Source organism: Triticum dicoccoides, chromosome 5B (assembly GCF_002162155.2).
Source record: "Triticum dicoccoides isolate Atlit2015 ecotype Zavitan chromosome 5B, WEW_v2.0, whole genome shotgun sequence".
NCBI classification, from domain to species: domain Eukaryota; kingdom Viridiplantae; phylum Streptophyta; class Magnoliopsida; order Poales; family Poaceae; genus Triticum; species Triticum dicoccoides.
Window position 1 is genome coordinate 357,466,311 of NC_041389.1, and position 11,864 is coordinate 357,478,174.

The 11,864-nt window shown below is 42.3% G+C and overlaps 1 protein-coding gene across 2 annotated transcripts; it reads left to right on the plus strand.

The window, feature by feature from the left end:
• The first annotated feature begins 390 nt into the window (after positions 1-390).
• LOC119308994 (aminopeptidase M1-C-like) lies at positions 391-11,227 on the plus strand. Of its 2 annotated transcripts, XM_037585126.1 has the most exons (20): positions 396-677; positions 3,042-3,287; positions 3,369-3,514; positions 3,862-3,964; positions 4,213-4,399; positions 4,495-4,588; positions 4,731-4,884; positions 5,107-5,211; positions 5,307-5,423; positions 5,972-6,085; positions 6,853-7,035; positions 8,459-8,741; positions 8,814-8,935; positions 9,025-9,122; positions 9,375-9,552; positions 9,629-9,743; positions 9,828-9,895; positions 10,010-10,087; positions 10,563-10,637; positions 10,749-11,227. In XM_037585126.1, the coding sequence occupies exons 1-20, from the start codon at positions 552-554 to the stop codon at positions 10,929-10,931; spliced, it is 2,775 nt and encodes a 924-aa protein (XP_037441023.1). In that variant the 5' UTR covers positions 396-551; the 3' UTR covers positions 10,932-11,227. The 2 variants fall into 2 exon arrangements, with proteins under 2 accessions (XP_037441022.1, XP_037441023.1); XM_037585125.1 differs by having other exon boundaries at positions 391-677; positions 10,563-11,227.
• The last annotated feature ends 637 nt before the right edge of the window (positions 11,228-11,864 follow it).

Genomic DNA, 11,864 nt, shown 5'->3' on the forward strand with positions numbered 1-11,864 from the left:
TTAAAAAAAGGAACATGCAAATCTGGAAATATCACGTACGATTGCGTACCGCATATTCCGATTGATGAGCAGCAAATCATGTTTGATTGTAGTCCGATCCCGGCGCCGGCGAACCGGGCTTGGCAATAGGCACCAGCCAGGCCACACTAGCGACTAGCGAGTAGTACTAGGAGGAGAATTGGCGTGCGTCATGCATGCACTGCCACGACTCGCTCGGCTGGCGGGGCGCGTCCGTCGGCCTGGATCCCCTGCCTGCCTGCGCGCGAGTGCGGCGGTTCACTCGATCCAGCTCTATTTTGGCTGACGTGCTGCTCCCTCCATCGGCTGGGCTCAGTCAACCCGCCCCCGCTGCCTTCGCTCCATACTATACAGCGCGCGGCAGCCACCAGTGCTCCTCCCCACCCCACTCCGCCGCTCACTCGCTCTCACTCCTTGGCTCGCTCGGTCAGTAGTGGTAGGCCGGCAGGAAGGCTCCCTCCCGGCCCACTCACAGCTGCCTGCCATCGAAAACGCGCGCGCGCGCACGGGAGCGCGCTGCGTCCGTTGTTTCCATGGCTCCATCCCGCGCCGGCGCCGGCGCCGTGCTGCCCGTGGTGGTGGCGCTCCTCCTCGGCGTCGTCGCGGCCGCCGCCGCCACCGGTGGCGCCAGGAAGATGGCGTCCCACTCCCACGGCGAGGTGCGGTATCGATCCCCACGAGATTACAAATTTACTAGCGCTAGTACTGCAGTATCCGATTGTCATACGGCGCGTCTGCATTTACTATTCGTTTGTCATGCGGCGCGTCTGCTGCATGCGCTTGATACTACTACACCGGTAGTACTATTTCTTTTTCGAGAGAGCTACTACTATAGTTGGTACTGATGGGCGGAGACTTCACGTGGGGGGTGGCCGGAGTCTATCTATATCTGTGTAATCTAATCTAGGCAACGTGAGGGCGGGTGACCCCCCTGCTAAGCTGCAAACGGAATGGGCTACTGTCCAACCCGATTTCGCTTCAACCTATACTCTTGATCTTGATGGGCGTAAATAGCAGTAAAAACTTTAGAGTCGCCGGAAATGTGAAGATAATGACCGTGTACATAGATGCTAAGAGCTCTAGATTTTCTTTTAAATGTTCTCATATATTTTTGTATGTAGGTGTCACCAGAGGCACAAGAAAACTCGAGTGCACGTGATGCTTTCTCATAGATATTTTGATTAGTAACTAGGTATGCGGCAGTGCGTTGCCATGCGGCCATATATTTTTAACACTGTAAGAGGACTACGCAGGACAAATCTTGATCCAAAGCAAATGTGCAAAATAAGATTATGTTTTGGTTATAAACTATGAATTTTCCAGCTCCATCCATGAACCGCAAAAACTTTTTGTATAAGAGCATCTCCAACAGCCGCGCTAAACTAGCGCCGCGCCGCAAAATAGGTCGTTTTAGCGCGCGCGCAACGCGTAAGGGCGCTCCAGCGGGCGCGCAAAAACGGCGCGCGCGCTAAAACGGGTTGGGCGCGTGGTCAAAAACACTTACCCACGCGGCGTATTTCGGTCGCCCACTACAGCGCGCGGCACACTCGAGCGCTCGCGCCCGCTCTTCCTCTCGCGCTTCCACCCCCGATCGGCCGCGCCGCCGCCATCGCCCGCGCACCCCGGCGACCGTCTCAGGCTTCCCCGGCCTATCCCCGCGCGCCCACGCTTCCGCCCATCCCCTCCTAGTACCGCCGGCGCCCGCGCGCCTCCGTCGTCCGAGGAACAGCGCCCGAGCGCTCGCTGCCGCGCCGCGCCCGCAAGGTGTTTGACAAAACGTCTACAAGGTATGTATTGCTCAAACTTCATGAATTTGGTGCATGTTTTGAATTGTAGTTTTTATAGTATAGTATTGAACATTGTAGATGAGTTCGTCGTATGATTCTTCCGAAGAAGAATTTGGTATGGAAGAGGAGGAGGATCTTGCAATGATCGTAGCTATGCATATCTTCTTTGAAATAGTATAGTATTTTGTTTGTTTGATCATTTTTGCTCATCTTCTTTGAAATGTACATGTGATTTGTGCGGCGCGCGCGCTGCATTATAGCGCCGCTGCTGGAGCCAGCGCAGGCGGGCGCGCAAAACCAGCCGCAGCGCGCGCGCTAACAGGTTTTTTGCGCGCGGCGCTTTAGCGCGGCTGTTGGAGATGCTCTAAAGGGAGAAATGTAGTAGTATTTCTTAAACTGATAAAATAGGTTCATGCCCAATTGATATTGGGTTACCAAATAGTATAAGAAATCGATTGATTTTTATTTACTTCTGGGTCATGAATTTATTACTTTTTTTTGAAAGCTTATTACTATTTATTGGGTTACCAAAGATGATGAACACGTATCAGGTTTTACCATAAGAAATAATTTTCTTTACATACCATGAATTTATTGCTATAGGTTTATCTGGATTATTAGGTAAAAATTGGTTTGATGAAACCCAAAAGGGATGAAAAACCAAGAAAAATCGATGAAGGGTGGGAGACTGGACGAAGGGATGATGGGAAGAAAATTGGTTAGATGTTATGATTAATTATTAGATGTATGGAAACGCTACCGATTTGTCAAACTTAAACAAAATAGTATCTATCTTTATTTTACAAAAAATACTTTCTTCGCCTGGAATTAATTGACGCTTAAATGGATGTATCTAACACTGAAATACGGCTAGATACATCTGTTTGAGCGTCAACTAATTCCGGAAGAAGGGAGTAGTGTGGATACAATATAACTAATACTCCTATAACACTAATAGAATTTGTCAATTCATTTTCGCAAAAAGAAGAATTTAGCAATTAGTATTTTGCTTCAAAATCACATCTGGATGTATTAAGTGAGTACTCTGTTTTAGTGGTAATGAAAAAAATGGAGAGAATGGATTTTCGCGCTCAAATGTGTAAGTTCGTATATATATTCTGGAAAGAAAAGAAAATTCCCCTCAATTTTTTTTTTTTTTTTTGCTTCCCTCCGCTTCTCTCGTCTTTTCTATTCTGTCGAGCTAAACAACAACGGGCCGGATGCACACGCACGCAGGGCGCGAATCTCAAGGCATCTCCCGGCGCGCCTGCGGCCGGCGGCTCGGCGGAGCAGTTCCGGGGCAAGGCGCGGCTGCCGAGCTTCGCCGCGCCGCGCCGCTACGAGCTCTTCCTCCGCCCAGACCTCGTCGCCTGCACCTTCTCCGGCTCGGTGGCCATCTCCGTCGCCGTCTCCGCGCCCACCCGCTTCCTCGTGCTCAACGCCCTCGACCTCTCCGTCAACCGCACCTCCATCCGCTTCCAGGTAAGGGGAATGAGAAGGAAAATGAAATTCCTCGAGACCTCGCCCTGTCCTCATCGTCCTTCACCGGCACGGTTGTCGCAGGCTTTGGAGCCCACGGAGGTGGTGTTCTTCAAGGATGACGGCGTGTTGGTGCTCGGGTTCGCCAAGGAGCTGCCCCTCGGCGAGGGCCTGCTCAAGATGGACTTCAACGGCATTCTCAACGACCAGATGAGAGGCTTCTACAGGAGGTATGCGACGACTTCTTTCTGGACTCTACCACCCTTGGTATTTGCACCGTACATCATGATCAGCGAACCTCAACACAACATTTGTGATCATCTATATATACGAAATCATGCCATGATTTGTTCTAAATTTTAAGTAGAAAAATTTCAAAAGGGGAAAAGTTGAACTGTGGTTTCTCTTTACTACTCCCAATTAGTTACTCACCAACCAACGAAGTGACCAGTCCCGACAATGCACTGTGAAGGCATTATAGTTTTATGATCTATTTATGAAATAAGAGTTTAATCGAGCACTTTGGTATGAATGCCTCTTCTGCTATTTATGCTTTTCTGATTTCATTTGATTGCAGTAAGTACCAGTATAAGGGGAAAGAGAGAAACATGGCGGTGACGCAGTTTGAGTCTGTGGATGCACGGCGGTGCTTCCCCTGCTGGGATGAGCCCGCATTCAAGGTGATTATATATGATAGCTGGAAGGAGTGTTCAAGTAATTAGACTTTTTTCCGCTCCGATCTACTATTTTGGTACTCTTGATTGACATTCTTAGTTTTAAGTTGAGTATGTATATAAATATATATATATGTGGAAGCATATTCTCCCTGCCCAGCACACTACTTTATGTTACTCAAATATGTGCACATAGAGCATCAGTGAGGTCAGATATTTCTAACATTTCTTGTTTTGCCGTTTCGATTATACAGGCTAAGTTCAAGCTAACACTTGAAGTTCCATCTGAGCTGGTAGCACTGTCCAACATGCCAGTAGGTAACGCGACATTTGCTGGTCCTATCAAAACTGTGCGTTACCTGGAATCGCCACCTATGTCAACTTATTTAGTGGCCATAGTTGTCGGTTTGTTTGAATATGTAGAGGGTATGACAACAAAAGGTATCATCTCTGTTTCTGACATCATCCATTCAAAGAGTTGCATGAGACCTTTCTCTTTCCCTTTTTATTTTATTTGTTTTTTTTATTATATTCAGGCACGAGAGTTCGTGTGTACACTCAAATTGGTAAGAGTAACCAAGGGAAGTTTGCACTAGATGTTGGAGTGAAGTCGTTGAATCTCTATAAAGAGTAAGATCACAATCTAGCCGTGCTTCCACACTTTGGTTTCTAATGAATAGACATGATTGATGTTAATGAAATACTGTGTGAAGCCGTGGTTGTTGCTGAAACAGTAACATTAACAATAAAACTCATTTCCTCAATTGTTCAGTTACTTTGACACTCCTTATCCACTCCCCAAGTTGGATATGGTTGCTATCCCCGATTTTGCTGCTGGAGCCATGGAGAACTACGGATTGGTCACTTACCGGGAAGTAGCTTTGCTTTTCGATGACAAGTCTTCATCAGCATCCAGCAGACAGAGTGTATCTATCATAGCTCAGAAACTTATTTAACTTATTTTTTCATCATTTACAGTTCACCTCTTAACTAACCGTGTGATGTTACTGTACATAAATAGGTTTAGTAAAAAAACTACTATCTCATGATCATCTATAATTCACTAATAATTCTTAAAAAAATCGTCATTAAACCTTTTATATGGGTAAACATCCTTTTTATATTGACCTCAGCATGTATTTTGTTAGGTTGCAATTACTGTGGCACATGAATTGGCTCATCAATGGTTTGGCAATCTTGTAACCATGGAATGGTGGACTCACTTGTGGTTGAATGAGGGATTTGCCACATGGGTAAATCAATTCGGTCACTCAAAAGTTAGAAGAATGAAATATCAGGTTACCAATGACCAATGTATACTGAATGAATAGGCTTTCTGTTTTCACAGGTGAGCCATCTAGCAGTAGATTCTTTTTTTCCACAATGGAATATCTGGACACAGTTTCTTGATAGCACAACCACTGCTCTCAGGCTGGATTCACTAGAGGCGTCTCATCCCATTGAGGTAATCTCATTGTTTTTAGGGAAACAGCAGGACTCTGCTGCGTATTTTTATTAATTTCTATAAAAAGAATACAAGAAGTTCCACAAAAAATAAAAAGAGCTATACAAAAACACGCGTCTCATCCTATTGAGGTAATCTCATTGTCTATTACTGTGCCATAGCCTGCTCCGGTGGTTGGATATGTTGTGCAGTACATTCTCCAAAACCATAGTTGTCATTTGTCAATGGCATGCACCCTACTAAGTGCAAGAATCTATTTTGAACTGTAAATTTTGACAATGTTATGTTTAAGTAACGATGGTGCACAGTGCGTAATATGTTATTACCAACACATTATTGGCCGATTCATGATCGACTCATAAAATTTCTATGGAATATTAAAATTGATGCCTAAATCTCTACTCTGACAAGTGGCATCTTACTTTGGGGAGCAACTTCAGTCAATGCATCAACACAGATTCAGTTCGTGGCATTAACATTTTCACTTCTCTAATGCTAACTTGTGATTCATTTTATACTTTCCACTATCCGTTTTCCTGGATGCTCAGGTTGAAATACACCATGCCAGTGAAGTTGATCAGATTTTTGATGCTATTAGCTATGACAAGGGTGCTTCTGTTATTCGCATGCTACAAAGTTACCTTGGCGCAGAGCGTTTTCAGGTCTAGTACTGCCTCTACCTGAACTCCAGAAACTTGTCACCGACTCACTCTTCTTGCCTAGACTTGGCATTCTTTTTCTTGTCACGTTGCTTAAAAGTATACAAGATCACTTCAGCCAGTTTATTTTGTTCTTTAAGGAAGCAGTGATATTTTGATGTCATTTCCCCACTATTCCATGTAGTGGAAACACTAGAAAACTCCTTGGCATGTCCATTGCATAAAATGTTTGTATGCTCTTGAATCATACTAGTTGGTAAACATGCTTTTGTCAGTGGTGTTTTAGGGAGATATTGCTGTTCTTTGAAGACATATTCTAGGAGCAAAATAGCCATTTCTTCGTAGATTATCCTGCCCTTGTTTAATGCATACAAGCATCATATATGACCATTTGTACTTCACAGGTCACATGATTTAAGGTGGATGGTTTGATAAATTAGCATATAGAGACAGATTTATCGGTATTAGGTGTGATGGTCATCTTATGTATTGTTGTAGCATGTGTCATGCTCACAGGATAACATTACTTGTTCACAGAAAAAAAGGAGTAAAATTTAGCGATCTTCGACTCTTTTGTTGATCATATGATGAATCTATCAAACTGCACACTAGCTAATATGTTAAAACCCAATTTTTAACTAATTACATTATTTAGCGAAATGATTGCTGCACTCTCCTTTCCATGTAATTTCCCCCTGCTACTCATTAACTCCACGCCGTTCTCCTGGTGTATTCTCATATGCTATAGATATGAAACTGTGTTCTTTCAGAAAGCGATGGCTTCATATATGAAGAAATATGCATTCTCAAATGCTAAAACCGAGGACCTGTGGGCTGTTCTTGAAAAGGAAACTGGTGAACCTGTCAAGGATTTGATGACTATATGGACGAAGCAAAAAGGTTATCCTGTTATTAATGCGAAAATTAAAGGGAATGACATAGAGATTGAGCAGGTAATAGGTTGTCTTACATACCATCCTTCGTATCTATCATGCATTCATCATCACACGAACAACCAAGTACACATTTGTTTGGTTATTAATATTTCCTTGCTATTTTGTTAAGTTCTAGTCGTGCCATGCCATTTGGAGTTTCTTCTTTAAGAAAATCATCTGCTAACTGGTCATGGCAAAAGCTTGACCAAACCGTGATTTTTGTTCCATACCATTTGTGGACGTATAACTGACTGTTATAACTGGTCCTCTGAGAATACTGTACTCAATGATGGGCAAAACTGGAAATATTGTACTGCCCCTATGGCCATTGATCTGTCACTTGATGCATTCACGTATTTACGCAGCAGCCCTAGTATCTGATCAGATATTATGGGGTAAGGCTGAACAATATCAAGAACAACTTACATGAATCTCGTAGAAGAACTGAATTAGATCTTGTTCTGAAGTTGGAGCTCTTTTAGGGTGCTCTATCTTACCACATTAGAGGTAAGAGGTGGTTTCAATCTGAGTCGTTGGTTGATGAAAGTTTGAAGGTTATTTTGGGCCCTAGTGCAGATAAGGCTAATAAGGAAACCTACAATTAATTTGGTAAGGTAGATAGGCACAGACGTTCCCTTACAAATCACAAGAGACATGTTTAAATGCACACTACTTCCCATGTTCCCATCTCAGCCCAGGGATATACATCCTGCATGACTATTGATTTAAATCAGATGGTTGCAAAAAGATCTAGACCACAGTTTTTTGTAGTTTCAGTTATGTATTGCTAATTTGAATGTTCAAATAATTTATATCTGGGAGCAATGTTTAGTGCTAAATTTCATGACAGCTTGAAATGGAAGTGTCAGCTTCGGACTTACATATGACATTAGTATTATACGGCGATAGGCATGAATTAATTATCAAACTTTAATCATGAAGTATGCTTTTTCTGTAGTAATGTACTTGCATGTTTAATGGTGACAATTTGGGATATATGTTTGAATTTCTGTACTTTACTTTCAGTCTTCTGAAAGGATGTTTATTTCTAATAAATCCAGACAAGCAATTCAAAACATAATCATTAATTTGTCCTGTCAAATGTGAGTCTCCATGTATAATTTGATGTGCAGTGATAAATTATGGTATTAGGTCAGACTGGCTTTCTTTCCTTAAATATGTTGATTATTTACAATTATTTGCCAATTATTTCATGTATTGCTGTACCCACTTCCCTCTACGAGTTAATAGACCACCCTTAGCCACTAGACCAAAGCAAATAGAGGGTTCTCACAGAAGTGTGTCTTAAAAGCGGATATTTTATATTGGTTAAAGTGAAAAATCTACTAAATGAAAATCTTAAATACTTGATCTCGTTGACCGATAGATCTTCATATATAGCATTTTTCTCCGTGAACTTAATGATTTCTGTTTGTTGCAGGCCCAGTTTTTGTTAGATGGGTCCTCTGGTTCTGGCATGTGGATTGTCCCTATAACTTCAGGATGTGGTGCATATGATACACAGAAAAAGTTCTTGTTGAAACTTAAACGTGATAAGATGGTCATTGGTTCACAATGTGGTGACCGAAAGAAGGGCGGAAACTTTTGGACTAAGTTGAATATAAATGGAACTGGGTTTTACAGAGTTAAATATGACGATGAGCTTGCAGCTGCACTTCAAAATGCGTTGGAGAGCAAGAAGCTCTCACTAATGGATAAAATTGGTAAACGCAACATGTGCCGTTGAATCTGCTTGTAATCTTTTGGTGGTAGGTATTATAACATTAGCATTGCAGGCACTGTGGATGACTTATATGCGCTTTCTATTGCCCGCCAGCAAACATTTGCGTCGTTGCTACGTTTACTCTACGGTTATCGTGGGGAAGCTGATTATAGTGTTCTTTCACACATAAACACTGTACGTAAATCCTGTAGGTCCAGTTGATTCTATCGTGTTCAATTGTTCATGAAGATAAATCGCCTATATCTTTTACTTTGGATTGACAGGTAACCACAAGTATAGCTAAAGTATCTGCTGATGCTACTCCTGCCTTGGCTGGTGACATCAAACAACTTTTGATCAAGATTCTTTTGTCACCTGCAGAGTATGCCCCCACCATAACTGTTATGAGTTTCTTAATGTGTTACACCCACAATAGATCATCACTTTTGTTTCACAAAAAGGAAAAGGAAACATAATATGTCATTAATCTTCTCCCTAACTTCTCATGTTGCTTGAACATTCCTTCTTTCGTGGCCGATGCATGACAATCGCATGATTCTTTCATGTTATTACTGTATATTTGCTACATTTTCCTATGTTTCTTCCTTTTGACTATGTCACACTTGTCTTTCAGAAAGTTGGGCTGGGACCCCAAGAAGGGTGAAAGCCACCTGGATGTAATGCTTAGACCACTGCTGTTGACTGCACTTGTCCAACTTGGACATGGTAAGACCATTAATGAAGGAGTTAGGCGCTTTAACATCTTCACACGTGATCGCGGCACTTCTCTTCTTCCTCCGGATACTAGAAAGGTCCTACCTTTTGCTATCACTTCACGTGGTACTCCTATGATTACTTCTTCCATTTGTAACTTGCGCTGTTCTGCAGGCCGCATACCTTGCTGTGATGCAGAATGTTAGTAGTTCAAACAGATCCGGTTATGATGCTCTCCGAAAAATCTACAAGGAGTCAGCTGAAGGGGAGGAAAGATTACAAGTCTTAGGTGTGTAGCCCTTTGACCATGTTAAACTAGCAAAGCTTGCCCATGTTTTTGGTTGTTCTAAAAGCATTTTCTTATTGTTTCAAGGCATATTATCTTCTTGCCGGGATAAGGGTATTGTCCTTGAATCACTGAATTTAATTTTCACTAATGAGGTAAATGCAAATATCATTACTTTCTTCCACAATTATAGTCGAAGGTATCTATGAGCTTCCTTGTGTGAAGTTGCAAGCTGTACTCATGTTTCATATGCCTCTCTTGCTTGTCAGGTTCGCAATCAAGATGCATATGTTCTCCTTAGAGGTATTCAATCAGAGGCACGTGAAATTTCGTGGAACTGGTTGAAGGTACGATCTCTTTTAACAATCAGGACCCTTTTATCTATGTGTGCTGACGTGTTGTTGATGCGTAAAAGTCATTATTTCTGGGTCCTGTCTGGAACATAAGATTCTTGTAGGTATTCTAAACAAATTGGAATATCCAATCATGAGATGTTCCTTTTTCTACCAACTTCATTGAGATTTCTGCATTATAAAGAGGACCCAGGTTTCATATGTTTTTGTCAACAAGAATTCAAGTCAAGTGGCATATTTTCAAACAGCTGAACTATGTTTGTGAATTTGTTTCGGGATCCTGATCTCTTTATATGGATTTCCCTTGTGAATGTATTTTAAGTAGAGTGAATTTGAGGCTGCAGCACCCAACCATCTATTTTTTGCGGTTCCTTCATCTGACACCTTAGGAGATGACTGATGGTTCATATTAGTGTTAGCAGACTGAAACATTTGAAAACATGGTACTAACCGTACTGTCTGTCTGCAGGAAAACTGGGAGCGCATCTCAAGGACATTTTCCGGGAGCTTGGCGGCGAATTTTGTTAAAAACATTGTTCCATTGGTACATTTAATCACAGTTCTATTGCCCTATTTCCGTGATCATATTCCCCAGTTTTGCAGGTATTATTTCCATGAGGCCATAGCTAATGTGGACTTCCTTGTTTCTTGTCAGTTCACCTCCAACGAGAAGGCCGCAGAGATCTCCAAGTTCTTTGCAACGCGCACAAAGCCTGGATTCGAGAGGACGCTGAAGCAGAGCCTTGAAACCGTGCGGATCAGCGCGAGATGGGCCGAGGGCATCAGGAGTGAGCCCGGGCTTGCACAGACGGTGCGCGAGCTCCTGGCCAAGCCCTGACGTGCTGCAGCTAGAGTGCTAGGTTACAGTTGTTGTTGGCAATAAGAATGCATTTGTGCCTTATCATGTGTGGAAACTGTGGCTTGAGATGGTATTTGGTTGTACATTTGTAGTGGTGGTGGTAGTGAGTCAGCTGATTGCAGTTTGTAGCCAAATCATTTATTGTTATGAATGCATGTGGTGCAAACGGGTTGTATGAAGAATGAGAACAAGGAGGAACTAGGTAGCATATGTCCATTAAGAGGAAATTCAGGCAAAACAAAGAAATTTTCGGAAAGGCTCCAATCTCAGTGTCACTAGAACAAGCCTCCTTGATGTATCTTTTTTGGTAAACTGAATGTACGAAGAGACTTCACGCGGGTGGTTATAAAGCCGAGCCGACGGAATATACGGGGCAACTCTTGATGCAAAGCAAATACACAAAATAAGATTGTGTTTGGTTATAAAGTATAGATTTTCCAGCTTTCTCCTCCCTTAATATAAGACGGCTTTTTGCAGTGACGGTGGTAGTGTTCCTTAAACTGATAAAATAGGTATGTGTCCAATTAATATTTGGTTACCAAATATAAGAGATTTACCAGGTTACCAAATATATTAGATATTGATTGATACTTATCAAGTACATATGTAAGATATTGATTGATACTACTCCCTCCATCACAGTTTAGAAGGCACAGTTAAATTTGCGTGCGTTTCCATAATAGACAAGGTTTAGGGCGCATTGCATTTATTTCTAATACTAATTAGTACTCTGGAGTACTATTTCTATATGCATGCATAGTGTGAATGCTATTTTTTAGCCCATCTCACAACCAATAGATAACCACCTAGGTCCGAGAGAATTTCCAAGCAAGCCTTCTAAACCGTGACGGAGGTAGTAGTATTTATTTGCTTCTGGATTGTGAATTTATTACTACTAGCTGAATGCCCGTG